The sequence below is a fragment of the Mirounga leonina genome, unplaced genomic scaffold (assembly GCF_011800145.1).
Source record: "Mirounga leonina isolate KUSES-001 unplaced genomic scaffold, KU_Mleo_1.0 Mir_176, whole genome shotgun sequence".
Taxonomy (NCBI): Eukaryota; Metazoa; Chordata; class Mammalia; order Carnivora; family Phocidae; genus Mirounga; species Mirounga leonina.
The window spans coordinates 30,271,872-30,291,348 of record NW_023270454.1 but is presented as its reverse complement, the minus strand read 5'-3'; the positions used below and the strand labels follow the sequence as shown (position 1 = coordinate 30,291,348).

At 39.3% G+C, this 19,477-nt stretch overlaps 1 protein-coding gene across 8 annotated transcripts in view; it reads left to right on the top strand.

Moving 5' to 3' along the window:
- Window positions 1-18,061, top strand: part of GUCY1A1 (guanylate cyclase 1 soluble subunit alpha 1) — a 60,827-nt gene extending 42,766 nt beyond the window's left edge. For all 8 annotated transcript variants that reach the window (XM_035022847.1, XM_035022849.1, XM_035022846.1 and 5 more), the window contains 4 exons: window positions 553-1,038; window positions 4,557-4,700; window positions 8,037-8,191; window positions 17,168-18,061. In XM_035022847.1, the coding sequence (XP_034878738.1) occupies window positions 553-1,038; window positions 4,557-4,700; window positions 8,037-8,191; window positions 17,168-17,369 (987 nt within the window). In that variant the 3' untranslated portion in view covers window positions 17,370-18,061. The remainder of the gene's footprint in view (window positions 1-552; window positions 1,039-4,556; window positions 4,701-8,036; window positions 8,192-17,167) is intronic.
- The last annotated feature ends 1,416 nt before the right edge of the window (window positions 18,062-19,477 follow it).

Sequence of the window (19,477 nt, the reverse complement as noted above, 5' to 3'; positions counted from 1 at the left end):
ATTCTTCCCTGTCGTGAGGTATAGGCCTATTTCCTTTTTCCAAAGACTGTCTAGAATCCCATTGTATGCTTGTCTCCTACCTGAGGACATTGGGGTTGATTTTGACTCTTTGCTGCAGGGAACACACTTATACGTATTTGTTCTCACTCATACACTAAACCAGGATGATCACCTACAGCCTCACGTCTCTCAAGGCTTCCTAGGTACAATCCTTTATGCTATCTGCTACTATGAAAAGAATATAATAGCAGAAGCATCAGCATTCCCCCTAGTGAGAAAGCCTTGAGGCAAAAATTTTTTGCATTGTTTATTGAAAATCATGATCTCTATGTAGAGTTTTTCCAATCTGTCCGCTCTTCAAATGCCCACGTGCATTTTAGAATGCACAGTACATTGGAACTATAAGAAAGCATATTGTTCCTTTTCAGCGGGTAGAAAAAAACCATTTAGACACAAAGGAATCACAACTGTATCTTCTGCCTTTCCTTTTGTCTCAAAAAGGTGTTGGAAACTGAAATAAGCCATGACAATTGGTTTGCCTTTGCTTCCCAGGTTATGGACCTCAAAGGCCAAATGATCTACATTGTTGAATCCAGTGCCATCTTGTTCTTGGGGTCACCCTGTGTGGACAGATTAGAAGATTTTACGGGACGAGGGCTCTACCTCTCAGACATCCCAATTCACAATGCGCTGAGGGATGTAGTCTTGATAGGAGAGCAAGCCAGAGCGCAAGATGGCCTGAAGAAGAGGTTGGGCAAGCTGAAGGCCACCCTTGAGCAAGCCCACCAAGCCCTGGAGGAGGAGAAGAAGAAGACGGTGGATCTCCTGTGCTCCATATTTCCCTGCGAGGTTGCTCAGCAGCTGTGGCAAGGGCAAGTTGTGCAAGCCAAGAGGTTCAGTGACGTCACCATGCTTTTCTCAGACATCGTGGGGTTCACGGCCATCTGCTCCCAGTGCTCCCCGCTGCAGGTCATCACCATGCTCAATGCACTCTACACTCGCTTTGACCAGCAGTGCGGCGAGCTGGATGTCTACAAGGTAGGGGTGGAGGAGGGCAAGGCCCGTTTGACAGGCAGAAGACACTGAGGAAAAGCACGGCAGCCAGGACCCCCAAGTTACCGAGCTACCGTGCAGATGAAAGGCTTTCTCTGCAAGCCACGTCCTGGGAGCAGGCATTGTGTGTTAACCATGTGGGTGTGCTCTAGCCAGAAATAGCTCCGAATCTGCTCAGAAACAGAGATAATTATTCCATGAAAGAACTGCCCCATTGTCTTCTCAAAGAATAAGCATAGAATGGAGGGGTGATAGGCTGAGTGGAGGATGGGTGTAGGATCCGTGAACGGGTACAGTTTAAAAGTCAGTGAACGTGACACTGGACTGTGGCAACTGAGTTGAATTATCAAGCATGAGATAATTCCAGGTATGACTTGCATGGGGAAAAGTTATCCTCTGTGAAAGTACAGAAGAAACATGAGGAGTAATACTACTTTTCATAGTAGGACTATACAAACTATCTTTTCATAGAGGAGTATACAAACTATCTTCAAATAGGTTAACTCAATATGGAGTTAACGTGATACTTAGTATGGCTGATTAAGAGGGAGAAAACACTGACTTAAGGCATTATTGAAGAGAGGCCAAGGGCAGAGACAGAGACAGAGAGGCCTGTCTTCAAATCTTGTTCTCTACTTGCTTTGTAAGGTGAGAAAGTGGAATAGCCTTTCTCATTTCTGAAACAGAAAGTAATATCCACCTACACAGTTTAGATGCATGAATAACATACATTATGTTTCATGAACAGGCCTATTACCAAGATGATGGTAAATAATATCTGTTATTCATGATGTGGCAGGGTTTACTGAGTGTCTACCACGTACTGGGCATCATTCTAGGCACAGGGAGGCTCAGTAATTGTCTCTAACGAGTACTAGCCCTTTTTTTTTTTTTTAAATGTAACTCAATTAGCCATAAGAGAACTAATGAAGTGATTTTGTGTTCTGTGTTCCTAGAATTAAAGCCTATTTTTTACTAATTTAAAGTCTTTCACATTATTCTCGCCACTGGCATTAAGAATAAAGCACCCTTCTCATTCGTGTGGCTTGAATCACCTTTTAGTTTGTCGCATACAATCTGGCGTTTCAGAGATTCACCCAACATGAAATAAATACATTATTGAGGAAAAGACAAATATTATTTATGGGAATACATAAGCCTCTGCTTTGTTCCAATCTAGCTGCTCGAAATAAAACCTTCCTTTTAAGAATTTCCAGCAGGAAATTCCAGACAGAGCCATGATCCCCCTGGGGGAAAAAAAAAAAAAAGAGGTCCCTGTATAATTACTGATAAAATAATTGGCTTTCGTTAGGTTAAACTTGATGGCCTCTTGTGGAATTTACTATATTTGTTTGTAGATAGTTTCTATCTTGACATTGTCTCTTCTGGGAATTGTAAGAAGAAAGTCTCGCTCTCGCTTGCAGCTGCTGTGCTTACTAGCAGAGGTGGTAGGCTTCTTCTACAAATTTCTACTTGTTGAAACTAAAACAATTCAGTTATTCCAACAAGTATTCAGAATCTGTGCTCCTTACCACATGGATAGTAGCCACAGTTCCGTGGTTAATCCGTCCACAACCCAAGCTAGATAGTGAATCATCTGCTCTGTCCTTATTCCCACCTTCTCTTCACTTCTGATTTTGCATGAAAATACCTGGAGACAGCTATGAATAAATCAGGAAGGGTCTTCACCAGGAGATAAATGTAAGATGCACAGAATGTGTAATCATTTGCTCGCCTGTGAGTGTGGTGACTTCCAAGGAACAGTCTAGCTTCTTTTTCCTCCCAGGACCTGTTTGTACCAGGACTTTATTTAATTTCATTTTCTTGTTGTCTTTTGGTCTTTTGTTCATTTTTCAATTTATTCAGTATTCATTTATTGATTGTTTTGGCGCATTTTTACTGTCAGCCAGGGTTGGCCAGCATGAATGGAAAGATCTCATATGTGGGAGTAGAGGAGGGAGGGGCTGACCACTGCCAGATTTCCATACCACAAGGTGAAAGCCTGATTGAGAACACAGGCTTCTGTGATAGCGTAGAGAATGGGCATCTAACACCAAGTAGGAGTGAGGGCGCCACTTCTTCTAATTAAGTAACACTTATTGGGCACATGAGATATGTTAGCCATTATTTTAGGCACTTCTTATGTATTCGTTGCTGAGGAAAATCTTATAAGAGGCACTGCCACCTGGTTCACTTGGTAGCAAATATACTGGGCACTGGTAATTGAGGAGTTTAGTAAAACAGGCAAACTGAGAGAGCTAACATTCTACTGGGGAAAAGAAGGAACATGAACCAATGAGTAAATTTATAGCATTCCAACTGGTGTGCTATTCTGGATAAAGCTGAGGAGGAGAAGTGCAGAAGGTAAGGGTGATTGCTGTTTTATAGAGGGCAGTTGCGAGAGGCGTTTCTCACGTGGGGATGTTTTAGCAGGCACTGGAAGAAATGAGGGACACGCCAAGTAGCTCTCTGCAGGAGATTGTTCCAGCCAAAGGAATAGCAAATGGGAACATGTTTGGTACGTTTGAGGGATAACAGGAGGCCATTGGCACTGGGACAAAGTGAGCAAGAGAGAGGATGAAGAAATAAAATCAGAGATTAGCAGAAAGGTCAGAAGAACTTTGGGGGCATTTTAAGAGTTTCAGCATTGATTCTGAGTGAAATGGAGAATCACTGAAGGTTTGTCTCCCTTTCTTTTTTCCTTTCTCATCTCCCTCCATACTAGAAGTTTTGGATAAGAAGAGTGATATGATCTAATAAGTTAAAATAAATATTTAGAGGAGAAGAAAAATGCAGTGATGAAGATTTGGTGGATTATTTGTGGATTTAAATTAACCAGCAGCTTTGTCATCAGCATCACGGATAGATAAAAATCCCGTTACAACAATGTAGTGACAATGATAACACTTGGAATTTGTAGAACAGCTTGATTTTCAATAGCCTTCCAAGCACCCTTGTTTGACATCTTGATTTCTATACTTCGTGATTGATATTCATGGAGACCTACTTATAGTTGCTCTGAGAATCCCCAAATCCTTTTGAAAAACTATAATGTCTTAGTTTCATATCACACATTCTTGCTAACTTCATATGACATTGATTGAGCAGGGACCGTTTAAAACACTGCACACGAAGAGGATATAAAATCAGCAAGTGATTCCGATAGCTTTAAGCAATTTGTTATAAACACAAGATATCATTTACACTACATCATTGGCCTCTACAGAGCCACTTTACATGGTGGGGGGAACAAAAAAGGTGAAATGCTGTGTTGAGTCAGCAGCTAGTCTGGGAGTAGAAGCCACCTCCTGACGTTTGCTCACAGGACCACACTGTCCTCCAGAGCAGCGCCTGATGTAAAGGCGTCTAAACTTGATGAATTTCATGAAAGAGAAAGCCATTTCTGAGAGTGTCTGATTTACTCTGATTTTCCAGAAGGCCTGACCTTCACTCTCCTTCTTTCCGAACTTGTATTTGTAATACGGAGAATCTGTTATGTGCAGGTGGAGACCATTGGCGACGCGTACTGTGTGGCTGGGGGATTACACAAAGAAAGTGACACCCATGCTGTTCAAATAGCACTGATGGCCCTGAAGATGATGGAGCTCTCTGATGAAGTTATGTCTCCCCACGGAGAACCTATCAAGGTAAGACAGATCATATACTGCCCAGCAAATGTCATGGAGAGTACACGCTTATTAATTAGTTATCCAACGAATAGTGCATCAGTCGGGGTCTGGTTGCAGAGAGCAAAATCTCTTAAGTGGTGGAAGCCGGGAAACATTTACGATTGGGTCTCCAGTGGCTCACAGAATCACCAAGAGGACAAACGAAGCCATCTATAAATGAAACCTTCAAAAAATGGCTCCCAAAGCTGCTCTTCAGAGCCCTTGTTTTTTTCCAAGATCAAGCAGTTGGCTCCAGAACTCTACCACCTCAGCTGCAGTCAGGAAACTGCTATGTTCAGAAAGCTGCTGCCTCTGTTATTGGCTGCCTCTATTATTGAACAAAACCACACTTATAATTTGAATCAGTAACATGGAAATCCCTCATCGTGACCTTCACAAGATGAGGGACGGGAAACGGGGCTCTCCGCTAAGCATGCCGTAGAAAACCCAGAGGCTGCCACCGTGCTGCTTGCTCTTGGAAGCCGCAGAGGTGCAGTCATAGCCGAAAGCCTGGCTTCCAAACCTCTTGCAAGTGTATCTGATTCACCAAACCGAAATGCACCTAGAAGATGCAAGGGAGTTGGAACACGTCATTTTTAGTCTTCCAATCCCTGCAGGGGAGGACATTACACTATAATGAAAATTGACTGCTGATCCACCCCAATATTTTCCAAAGCACATAATACTCTAAAATTTCTAGATTATCTAAGAATAACGTCTTATTACAGATGAGAAGATAAAATTACTAGGCATTATAGTTTAATAGAATACAAGAAGATTACCTTTATTTGTCCTAATTGAGTGAATCTGCTACTTAATTTTTATAGAACAGTTCTCAGTTGATGAGCTTCAGAAATGGGACTTTGAGGGGCACCTGGGTGGCTCAGTCGGTTGGACGTCTGCCTTCAGGTCAGGTCATGCTCCCAGGGTCCTGGGATCGAGCCCCGCATCAGGCTCCTTGCTCAGCGGGAAGCCTACTTCTTCCTCTCCCCCCTGCTCATGCTCTCTCTCTCACTCTCTCTCAAATAAATAAAATCTTAAAAAAAAAAAAAAAGAAATGGGACTTTGAAGTCATATAGAATCCTATCTGGCATGCTATAAAATAATAGAGAAATGAGAGAAAAAAATGTAAAATACAAAACTATAATACTTAGAAGCGTAGCCTTGGCTCTCTTCATAATAGAAGCCATATGTTGAGCCCAGCCTTTTTCTCCTTCTTACCCTGCTACCCAGTGGAATAGCATCAAAGTGAAAGAATAGGAAATATTTCCTCTTTTTTCAAGCTCTATGTGTTTCTCCAACATGCCATATGTATAAATCATCTATCACTGCTGATTTCCTTGCTAGCATCCACCCACTCCGACTTAAAAAGCTGCAGGTGGAGTGTTGATAGAAACCAGAGGGCTGAATGTGGCAGGGAAAGTCAGTAAGTGCAAACTGAACTCGGAAACAGACTTCTGTTACCCTCCTTCCTGAAATTCCCAAGGCGTCTATGATGAGACACGTGCTGTGGCAGACGTGGTCCCCAAATGGAAGACTTCCCCAGCAGGTTTCCATTCAGAGCGTGCTGCGCATCTTAAACTTTGGATCATTTTCTTATGAATTCGAAACGAAATTTGTGAATTTGCTGGTGAATTTGAAAAGTTCCCTGATTAGAAAGCTGTGGAGTTGAGAGCGAAATTCAGAACTGGAAAAGAGAAGAGAGGGAGGGAGAGCAGCATGGGAGGAACCAAGAGGCATTTACTTTATCTGCCTTGTTTGGATTGATTGATTGATTGATTATGAAATAGAAAAAATTTTATCATAAATTTATCAGAGACAAAGCTAGAATAACTAAGTACAGAGAGAGAAACGGGTTTAACCAGGGGAGTGCCCAAAGAGAGCAGCCTGATCTAACTTACGTGCTAAAATTGTGTTTGATATTTATACAGAGAAGATAGCCTTTTGCTCATATTGATCAGATGGAATATGTGCAAAACCACATTTTCCTAAAGAAAAAAATGCCAGATATAACGGATAACTAAGCTTTGCTGATTAAAATGAAAATGTGACAAAGAAGGGACTCTAAAACTAATTCAATCCTGTATTTTATAGATGAGGAAATAATGAACGGGACATAAAGAGACTCACAGAAAGTCAGACTATCCATTGTTAACAGAGTTTGGTTGCGAAGGCAGGTCTCCTGATCATACTATAGTGCTTTTGTTTGAAAATTGTGCAAAATTCATGATTTGACGTCTTATAGGCAAATGATTCTGCAACATTGTTAGCAGATACCTAAAATCAGTTGTAAAACTAAGCTAAACTGGAGTCTTCTGAATTCTGAACAACATTAAATCATTGAGTACTTAGCCTTTGTTTAAAATGCATATATCTAATGAAACTTTTTTTAAATGGTCAACTGAACAGAGGACTTGAAAAGAATGAACATAGTGCCCGATTGTCATATAAAATATGTGACTTTAAATTTAACTTACTGTATCTTTAACTTACTGTATCTTAGCAGCAATTTCAGAATTTGTACATCCCCTGAGATCATCAAGAATTCAGATCTTATAGAAGATGCCAGTTTAAAAGATTGTTTTAATTGTTCTTCAAATCACTGGTAACCTTCAGAATTCCTAAACTTTTACCCCAGCATATCCCAGACCACACCTTATATCTAGATAATGGCACCGCTCTGGTTTTCCCTGCATTCGGGTGGGTTTAACAAAAGTGTCTATGTGGTCATTGCGATGTAGGTCTAAGCAACCCCAGCTCTGCTTCCTCTGTCTGTGATGTGTTCTACTTGAACATCACAGTTCCTTTCTCCTTTCACATTCATCATTGAAGAGCGGGGAAGTGTCTGTCATAAAGTTCTTTTTATCCTTTATATTCTAAAAGCCGGCTTCTCCTGCCCTTCTCTGACAGTGCGTTGGGAAGCAACCCCTGGGGGCCAGGAATTCTGTCTCCCTTGATGGAGAGAGCAGGTTCACGTATAAACAACCCACAGACGCTTCGCCTTGTCACTCTGGTGACTGTGATAGGGATGCATGGAAATGTGTTTCAGACACTGAAGGCAGCTGAAACAAAGGTGCTTTGTGGAACAGACCTCAGTGCATAGTGGAGAAGAGTTAAGAGGTGTGACTGATTTTGTACTAGTAATTTTTAATTGGATGCGAGTAGAGGAAAGTTGGCAGGAGGTCTTGTGGAAGGGTGGAATGGTGTAGTGACAGTGAAGGGTAAAATCTTGTAAAGGGCATTCATACAGTACTGACGAGCGAGCGCGAAGTATTTTGCCAGTGACGAGGACATTGTGTTACTTTTGGCTTTCAGATGCGAATTGGACTGCACTCTGGGTCAGTTTTTGCTGGAGTCGTTGGCGTTAAAATGCCTCGCTACTGTCTTTTTGGAAACAATGTCACCTTGGCGAACAAATTTGAGTCCTGCAGTGTACCACGGAAAATCAACGTCAGCCCAACAACGTACAGGTACGTTCTTCTTTTCATTTATACACAGTTGTCACTGTTTATATTATCGTCCATAACATTTTCTTGCTTAGATAATCTGACAAGAAAGAGAAAAGCAATAATTTTATCATCCTCACCTTTTTAAAAATTACTCAGCATCATGAGAACGACTCTGAGATATTTGTAGCCCAGGTGTAACCCTTAACACACATCCTATTTCCCCCCACTAATATTCTTTTCAAAGCACGTATTAATGCTCTCCATACTTTGATGGTTATTCTGACAGCAGAACCATCCTGGCACTAGCCACCCAGTCCCCACAAGTTATAGGGCATGGTCCTCAACATGCCCTTAGCTCAAGTGCCAGACAGGGAGACATTTCATCTCATTTTAAGAATCCAGTTATAGGGCGCCTGGGTGGCTCAGTCGTTAAGCGTCTGCCTTTGGCTCAGGTCATGATCCCAGGGTCCTGGCATCGAGCCTTGGTCGGGCTCCCTGCTCAGCGGGAAGCTTGCTTTTCCCTCTCCCGCTCCCCCTGCTTGTGTTCTCTCTCTCGCTGTGCCTCTCTGTGTCAAATAAATAAATAAAATCTTTAAAAAAAGATAAGAATCCAATTACAACGGAAATGCTTGAATAACAAAACGTTATTCAAGATACGTGTGGTAGCTAACGTACCAAACTGTACCAAGCAAGTTATCGTTCTTGTTCTCAGAGACAGCTATTTTATAGCATCTTCTTTCTTCTTAAAACTCCACAGCCTTGGGCGCCCGGGTGGCTCAGTTGGTTAAGCGACTGCCTTCGGCTCAGGTCATGATCCTGGAGTCCCGGGATCAAGTCCCGCATCGGGCTCCCTGCTCAGCGGGGGGTCTGCTTCTCCCTCTGCCCTCTTCCCTCTCGTGCTCTCTGTCTCTCATTCTCTCTCAAATAAATAAATAAAATCTTTAAAAAAAAAAAACAAAAAACTCCACAGCCTTGGGCGCCTGGGTGGCTCAGTTAGTTAAACAACTGCCTTCAGCTCAGGTCATGATCCTGGAGTCCCGGGATCAAGTCCCACATCGGGCTCCCTGCTCAGCAGGTGGTCTGCTTCTCTCTCTGACCCTCCCCCCTCTCATGCTCTCTCTCTCTCTCAAATAAATAAATAAAAATCTTTGGGGGAAAAAAAAAAAACTCCCCAGCCTTTCCTTTCCACCCCTGGCTCTAAGTTGATAACTTCACTTCATATTTCACAGGAGAAGACAAAAATGCATCAGATAAGCACATCACCACCTTCTCCAGGGCAGACCCCATTAACCTAGCTCCCCCGGGGCCCTGGTCTTAGGCTCTTGTTGGGGTGACAGTGCCGCCCTCCGTGCTGCTCCTCTTCCAGATGATCCACCCAGGTTTGCTCTTAGTGCTGCCACATCACTCGCTTTCTCAAAAACTTGTCTCCTGAAAATACCTGCTCTCCCTCTATGATTAATTTCTCTGGTGAAACGATTATTCCCATCAGAATACAGACATATCTTACTATCAGACCTCTTAAAATAGTATATTCCTTGTTTCCAAGTGTATCTTAGCTACCCCCCTATATTTCTATTCCTTTTTCCAGCAAAACTCATTGCAAGAGTAGTTCATGCTCACCGTCTCTATTTTTTTTTTTTTTTACCTCCCATTGGCTCTCTGACTCACACCGATCGGCATGTGTCCCTTGCACTCCATTGAAATGGTTCTTATCAGGGTCATCGGTGTCCCTTGCGAAAATCATGGTCAGTTCTCTCCCCTTATCTTCCTCAACATCTCAATGGTAACTGAATAGCTTGACCACTCTCTCTGTTGAATGTTTTCTTCTTAGGCTTTTGTGACACCACCCTCACCTGGTTTTCTCATTACCCCGTGACTTCACCGTCTCAGTGTTTTGTGTTGTTACTCTTTCCCTACCAAACCTTCAAAGTGCCCAGAGCTCTGTCCCCATTGTCTTCTATGTCTGGACTTTATTCACTCACTTTTTTTTTTTTTTTTTTAATCTCTAGCCCATCCCACAATTCTCCACTGAGCTACAGACTTGTGTATTTTATTCTATATTTCTATTCGGATGACTAAGTGACAAATTAAAATTAACATGATCATCTTAGAACAAATGATTTCCCATATACCAGAGCCTGATGAAATATCCACTCCCCCCATCCAGACTAGCTTTATCAATCTCCTTAAAATGGCACCACCATCTACCGCGTTCCTTCGACTCTAAATCTCAGAGTGATCATTGCTTTCTCCCCCCCCCACAATTTACCACATCCACCTACAAATTATATCCTGAATACATCTTTTTTCACTTCCTTCAGGACTGCACCCCAAGGCAAGGCTCCCTCCTCTGTCCCACCGGAGCCAACCCAGGATCCTCCTCACCCTTCTGCTTGCTTTCTTGTACACCTCCTCCCCACCGTCCATCCGCCACACAGTAGCCAGATTGTCTCTCGAAAGTATAGATCCGATCTCGTCACTCCTGCGTTAAAATCCCTCCAACGGCTTCCCACTGCAGCCAGAATAAAATTTAAGTATGTCACCACAGACTAAAATGTCCTCTTTGATCAGTGTCCTGCCAACAACCTGTGTCACTTTATTTTCTTCCACTTTCTCCTTCGCTCGCTGATACCCTGCCACCCTGGCCTTCCTTTTTTTCGTCAGACTTGCTAAACCCGCTCTCGAATCAAGGATACTGGCTGTTCCTCTGCTTTCCACTTCGTCCCTGGATCATCCTGTGTCTTCCTCTTTCTCAGAATTAGACCTTAAGTCAAATGTCACCTCTTCAAAGACACACTAGTCAGTTAACAGCCGTAGCTAGAGGAACAACTTTTGTCCCACACACCTCACGTTATTTTTATTTTTTCATCTTCCTAGCTCACACCTGTGTCTGAAACGGTGTTTTCTTTATGTGTTTGCTGCCTGCCTCCCCTTGTACAGTGTCAGCCTCCTGCATATACGTTTTATAGCCCCACTTCCCGGATCAATGCCTGGAACACAGTAGGAAAGCAATAAGGATTGATTGATTGACAGTCCACTCTTTGATCTGAAAATGAGTCATGACAGCAAGAGAATTGGAAAAGTCCTTGGAGATTGTTGTAATGGTAATAGCCCTGGAGTCTTCCCACATATGCCAGGCAGGGATAAGAACTCAAATCCTTAGAGGATATGACTCTGCTCTCTGGAGGATGTGAGAGTAATAATCTGGAGGATGTGAGAGTAATAATTAATAAGAGTATTTGCTAATCCATTCATTGCTGTTGCGTGTTCAATAACATAATATATATGCATGAGCACCATGAGGAGTCCTTGGCTGCGTATCTATCCTTAAAACCAAACCTTTGCATAAAAAAAAGTGTATTTTCTGTTTCTTCTATTTTAATTGTTTTCAGACAGTATAAGACAAAACTTTTCCAAATTTTTCCTTTGTTTCATATCTCAAAGTCTGGTTGTCTTAAATCTTGATAGGAGACATTGATATCAGCTACTCATTTTACTCCCCAAATGTTATTTAGGATCTCGTGTCTTCCAACAGAGGATCATGACACTTTGATATACATTTTCAGCAACCGGAGAAGGCTCATAGCTCAAATCCTTAGATTTGTTATTATTTTTTATGACACCACAAATAATATCCTCTAAGGATTTATTAATATGATGACATATAGGCAATGTTACTAAGCATGCACGTACAGGATTTTACACCATACATAATGTCACCTTTTTTTAATCAATTATTTTTGATTATAATAGTAATATATGCTTATTTTAGAAAATTTACAATATCCGAAAGTTATGAAGGAAATAAAAATAACTCAATCTCATGATCCAGAGACAGTAACTATTCACATTTTTGTGTTTTATTCATTATTTCTTAGTATGTGTTTTTATGCACATATGTAAATGATAATGAAAATTTAATCGATGCTGAACATCAATGCATTTGCTAAATTCATTTCTATCTTTTGTAAACAAATATGGTATGGTTTATTTGTTTTTTCCTTTTTCAATTTACTTACCTCTTACTCTCATATAGGAAATACTTATGTCTTCTCTAAAGGGCAAGTGGTAGTTAAAATGCTTTATTTAGGCAAGAAATAAGTATTTAATGTGAAATACGTCTAACCACATTTTAAAAGGCTTTCTTTTAAAAACTATTTTTTTTCCAAATAATAGGAAAATTTAAAAGAGAATAGATAATTTAAATTGAATCAAAAGTCCATGCTTTATGAAATTTAACAACTGGATTGTAAAATAGAGACACAATTCCAGTTCTGTCAAAGTTTGGGACAAACAGTAGACTCTATTGGAAATTGTACAAGTATAAAACCTAATTATTTCTTTGGAGAACTTTACTAGTAATACATTGAAACCTAGGGTGACACTTCTCAAAAAATAAAAGTATATCAAACGTAACATCCCTGATATACTTACAAAACACTTGTAAATTTAGGACACAGAATACATACCCCACGCACACAAAAAATCCTTAACTTCAAACCTTGCCTTTCACTTCCAATTCTAATCAGTAATTTAGAATGTTGCTGTGTCATGACAGTTATACATTCCTTTATTCTAAATGTCATGAGAAATTTTATTTTCGGGGACAATGTTCTGCCTTCTTGTTTGATCTTACTGCAGTGCAGAAAACGGAGACGAGACTAAGTATTGTCCAAGTTCCAGGTCAGTGGATTAATAAGACAGGTTTATGTGGTGATCCAGGGATCATTAAAGACAAAAATGGCTCGTGGGGGATATAAATGGATACTGCCCAGGGTGGGTGGGGAAGTGGACCCAGGAACTCCTATTTGCAAGAAACATCTGAGAACCTAGTAACAGAGAAACAGGACTTGGATTCTATAAGGGGAAGGAACAGAGAGAAGAAAGAGAATTTGGAGAGATGACAGAAAAAAAGGAGAGTTAATGCAACAATTTGGGGAAAATGGTATTGGATTGAGAGAGAGTAAAGAAAAACTCCCACCGTATGCGGACATCTGCCCTGAGACTGTTGCTTTTCTTGGGTCTGACCTCCATCAGGCTTTCATCTAAATGGTATTATTTTTCCAACCTGTTTTCCTTAAAAATTCTGATCTTTTTGGGACACCTGGGTGGCACAGTCGGTTAAGCATCCGACTCTTAGTTTCAGCTCGGGTTGTGATCTCAGGGTGGTGATCTCAGAGTCGTCAGATTGAGCCCCGTGTCGGGCTCCCACTCAGCAAAGAGTCTGCCTAAGATTCTTTTCTCCCTCTGCCCTTCCTCCCTGCACGCTCTCTGTCTCTCAAATAAATAAATAAATCTTTTTAAAAAATCTGATTTTTTCTTGAAGATGATTTAATGAACATTTCTAACTTCATGATACTCTAATTGTGTTTATCTGTAAGTTTCTTAAAGCATAGAATTTGTATTCAGAAGACATGCTGTACAGCTAAACACAGCTCTCCAGATGTGCCTTCATGAGCAAGGCACCTCAATTCAAATGGTATACTTTAAGGCCACTTCTAAGTGCTGAATATTTTATATAAACTCAAATGTAAGGTTAATATTGTAATTACCGAAAAAAAAATATTGTAATTACCGTATTCAATAGAAGATGCTGGGTTGATGTGGACAGAAAAAAGAAAGATCTTAATTACCTATAATTTTATTATTGTTGTTTATCAAACCTTTATAGTTTTATGCATTTTTATAATTAATTTTTAAACATTTTAAACCTACAGAAAAAAAATCAAAGAAAATGTGACACCCATGTGGCCAATACTAATATTTAATAAATGTCAGTATGTTACCATTTTTGTTTCAGATCCCTATTTTATTAAAAAAAAAATATTCTAGCCCCCCCAACTGTCTGACATGTTGGACTCTATGCCCCTTAGGGTTTGTAGGAGCAGCTGAGAACATACATTTCCCGCAGACAGGCAGGCTCCCAAGGAGAGGCAGGAAGGCACTGAGAAGAGCATGCTCAGCAGCTTCTCCCAAACTTGCTACCAGGAAAGAAAGGGGGCAGAGAGAAGCCAAGAGTGTAACTCTCATTTAGGTTCCACCAGAGAAAAATAGATGTCCATTCAACCTATCCATATCCTTTGCCGACTTGCCTTAAATCTGCTGCATATTATGTTTTTGAGATTTTTTTTTTTTTTTTTAATGAATTGGAAACCTAGTTCATTTATTTAAACTATTCCTAATGCAGCGGCATGCAGGTAAACCAGCATTGGGAGTAAAGTGGAGAATCTTTGATTTTTTGCATTTACTGATTTCTATGGTGTATGTACTCCCACCACAGCAGGTTTCAGCTACAGATGGAGTTAACTGGCTCATAAAATTCCTGAATGTTTAGCTGTTGGCTCTCATAAGCCAGTATGAGCCAGGTCTAGCATTCACTATATGTGCATGTGATATAAAATGTATTCTAGAGTATGAATAAGCCATGTATATCTATGATACCTACAAATGGTATTCCCAGATCACAGGCAATATCCAGTTTAGCTTTACTAAGCATCAATTAGCTGTACAAATTGGTCTTATCGATTTATACCCCACCAACAGTATATGAAGGTTTCTATTCCCTAAATGTTACCAAGATGATGAGTGTTAACTGATAATTAATTGATGCTTAACCAATCATGTTTAATCTATTTACTTCATCTTCACAGCTGTCCTAAGAGACCTGCACTATTACTACTCCATCTTAAAAGCTAGAAAACTGACATCTTTGCTGCTATTCCAGCCTAGATCTACCAGACTTTGAAGCTTATCATTTTAATGCTATGGAATTCTGTAACTTCTCATTATATTTTACCCAATATTATGCCTTATAAATAACAGACACTCAGATATTTATGGATCATAACTAAAGCATCATTTCATTAATTATTTTGCAGATTACATATTTACTGATGAGTTTTTAAAAATTAGTTAATTGAATATTCACCTGTTCTTTTCTACTTGAGGTCTGTCATTTTTGAAACCTGGATTTCTATTCTGTTGGTTTCTCCAGTACATAGAGAGGTGTCTCGGTACCAAATATAATGCAGCACCATCATGCTATTACATTTAGGCATGACATCACAAACAGATGAGTCGGAGGCCATGGTCTGGTTGGGCAGATATAAGTGGTTTTCTGGGGAAGCTGGTTTAGGGCCCAGAACTGTCAACATTTTCCATCCTGAATACATATGCCTGAATAATAGGTTAGAGAAATGCTTCTTAAGTTTGCATTTGACAAAAAGCTAGGGAAGCAAATAGAAAGAAGAGCCAGTAACTTCATCAGTAGGATTGGAACTTAAAATGAATTTAACTCATATGTGGAATTTAAGAAACAAAACAAACGAGCAAAGGGGGAAAAAGAGAGAGAGACAGGCAAACCAAGACATAGACCCTTAACCGCAGAGAACAAACTGATGGTCACCAGACGGGAGGAGGGTGGAGGACGGGTGAAATAGGTGGAGGGGATTAAGGAGGGCACTTGTGATGAGCACCGATGGAAATGTTGAACCTAATATCACACTGTATGTTAACTAACTGGGATATAAATAAAAACTTTAAAAATAAACTAAAAACAAATACAATAAAATGAGTTTACTATAATGGATATGTAGTTGGTAGCAGATAATAAAATGTGGTAAACAGATACATTTAAGAAGAAATATTTCAAATACCAGATAGTAAGAAGAGTGTCAGTTTGTACAATTAAATCTCCTTTTAGTCGTACTAACCTAGAATTCTTAAAAATTCTATTGAGAGATTCAAATGTTATTCTTTGATTATATATATATATCTTATCGATATATACCTATATCTATATATCTTATATAGAACTTCTCTTTTACAACTTCTTTTTTTTTATAGATTTTTTAATTTATTCATTCGAGACACAGAGATGCAGAGAGAGAGAGAGAGCAGGAGCAGGGGGAGAAGCAGAGGGAGGGAGAGAAGCAGACTCCCTGCTGAGCAGGGAGCCTGATGTGGGGCTCGATCCAGGACCCTGGGATCATGACCTGAGCCGAAGGCAGACGCTTAACCATCTGAGCCACCCAGGCACCCCTCTTTTACAACTCCTTGCCCTTGACTACTTTTCTATAATATTTATGAAATAAATGAATCAATAAATGGACAATGTCTTTTCTCTTTCAACTTAGGAAGCCTTATTCTATAAAACTATGTTTATGCATGGGCTTGGGGGTCTTTTGCTATTATTAGAGTTTGGGATTATTTTGGTTTTTTCCCCACTATTGTGAATTTACTGTTATATGAATTATTGGTTATATCTTTACAAAAATATTTTATAAATTTTTTTCCTAATATGAGTGAAATATATTATTTGGTAGAATTTTTTTTGGTATTGTGAATTGATTCTTCATTGTTCTTCTGTAAAGATTTTTTTAAAAATCATTATGATCGTTCTGTCAAACACACTGAAAATGATTGGTTTATTAATACAGAGATTCCCCAGCTTTTGATGATTAACTTAATGATTTTTCAACTTCACAATGGTGGGAAAACTATACATTCAGTAGAAACCATAGTTTGAATTCTAATTTTTGATCTTTTCCCTAACTAGCTATATGCCACATGACACTCTTATTCGCAATCGGGGAATAAACAACCAATACACTTACAACCATTCTGTTTTTCACTTTCAATAAAATATTGAATAAATTATATGAGATATTAAACATTTTATTATAAAGTAGTCTGTGTGTTAGAGGATTTTGCCCAACTGAAGGCTACTTTAAGTGTTCTGAGCACATTAAGACAGGCCAGGTCAAGCTATGATGATCCGTAGGTTACATGGTTAGGTGTGTTAAATGCATTTTCAACTTATGGTATTTTCAACTTATTAATATGTAACCCCATCATAAGTCAAGGAAGATCTGTATTCTCAGGAATATTGATTTAGTTGGTTGTTTTTTCTTGCATAGACAGTTATATCAGTATTAAATTTTAATATTAATATTTTTATTTTAATCTTTATTAATATTTTTATTTTAATCTTTTCAGATTACTCAAAGACTGCCCTGGTTTTGTGTTTACCCCTCGATCAAGGGAAGAACTTCCACCAAACTTCCCCAGTGAAATTCCTGGAATCTGTCATTTCCTGGAAGCTTATCAACCAGTAACAAATTCAAAACCATGGTTCCAGAAGAAAGATGTTGAAGATGGCAATGCCAATTTCTTAGGCAAAGCCTCAGGAATAGATTAGCAAAATATATATCTGATTATTAGTCCTTGGGTTTTGACTCCTGTGAGCATGGGTGGAATCTCTAAAAGCACTTTACGATTGCAGATGACTAAGAACAGTATTAAAATTTCAGGAGCTAAGTCACGATCTACTTTTTCTTCCACTTAACATGACAAAAATGTATTTACTTCGATACTCAAGTCTTTAGAGGGAAAAAAAAAAGGAAAGAAACCTCAAAAATGGCATTTGGGGTTTATTTCTGTTACTATACCCACTACACTTATTATCTGTACTCACAATTCAGCACATGTACATCTATCAGGTAATTGCAGTGTCCTGACCTGCACAGCCTGATGGAATGACCCACAGTCTTGTGTCATGGTGGAATGCCATGGTTGTAAAAGTGCATTTGTGATAGTGTGACCTCCAAAAAGCTTTCCAGATAGAAATTAGAGTCTTTGATACCATAAGCTCTTTGAACCTTTCAGCTCTGCATTTTATTACATTTCTTCATTTCACTGTTGGTGTATATAACAAAATAGGTTGAATATTTTTTCTGTTGCACATTTTCTTCTTTTTTAAGAAAATAAGCAATTATGGGTTAGATGCAATATGAATATAAAGTAGTTCTTCTATAAATATCAAAGATTGTTTTATAAAAATATCTGCCATAACGTAATGTGTCATATCAATAAATACTGCCTTTTGTTTGACATTTTTCTATTCTGCACTTTGGTAAAAGCTATTTTAATTCATATTAACAATTTAATTCCTATTAATTCATTTTTGTATCATAACATTCAGGATAAAAGAGGGTTACAGTCTATATTAAAATGCAATAATATCATTCTAATTTAATTTAGAGAAGCAACATGAGAGTAAAGTAAGAATCCAGGGGATATACCATAATGTCCAGAAGTAAAACATTTAAACACACACACACAATTTAGATCTATTTCAGCAGACATCCTGCATTGCCATGCTGAGCCATATAAAGTTCCAATAAGAAAATCTAAGTTCAGAAGTGGGAATTGAGACTTGTTCTTCTTGCTAATAGCTTATTTTTAAATATTTGTGTTGGACACTTTGGTGTGTATATATGTCTTAAGAATCATCAAGTTTTTTTCTCTAAGTACACATTTGTGAATGTTTTTATTCTAGTTGAATGATCTCAATGATATTTTTTAAAGAGAATGTTAGTATTGATGAAGAAAATGATGCTATGATTTCATTAAGAAAATTCTCAAACATTTTTCTGGAGCTGGAACTTCTATTTTTAATGATATTAGTGTAAGCTCTCTGAAGAACTAAATAACCTACAGAGTTTGGTTTGGGATAAGGATCTGATTTTAGGGGCGCCTGGGTGGCTCAGTTGTTAAGCGTCTGCCTTCGGCTCAGGTCATGATCCCAGGGTCCTGGGATCGAGCCCCGCATCAGGCTCCCTGCTCGGCGGGAAGCCTGCTTCTCCCTCTCCCACTCCCCCTGCTTGTGTTCCCTCTCTCACTGTGTCTCTCTCTGTTAAATAAATAAAATCTTTTAAAAAAAAAAGGATCTGATTTTAAAAAGAGCTCCATTTCAAAAGAGGAGAAAGATGAACATTATAATTTTTAAATCCGTATTAGCAGAGTCATAGATACACTAGCCTGGTGACCTCAGGAATAAAAAGTGATTCCTGATTGTCCTCTAGTATCCCAAGTTTACTACGACAGATACAACAATTTAGTGAATGATATCCCAACCTCTTGAAGCACTGATTGTATCTTATTAAATACCAATCCTCTCATTGGAAAGTACCATAGGCCTTGGGAAAATAGAGTTATAGTCTCACAATTATATGAAGTTAATAAAAACATTTTAAAGAAAAATAAAGACTTAAATACATTTTTCTTTCTGGAACTGAACCCTTATTACAGCAAAAATGATATGAATTAAAGGAAATTAAAAAGCATAAAACAGGGCACCTGGGTGGCTCAGTTGGTTAAGCCACTGCCTTCGGCTCAGGTCATGATCCTGGAGTCCTGGGATCGCCCGCATCGGGCTCCCTGCTCGGCGGGGAGCCTGCTTCTCCCTCTGACCGCCCCCCTTCTCATGCTCTCTCTATCTCATTCTCTCTCTCAAATAAATAAAAT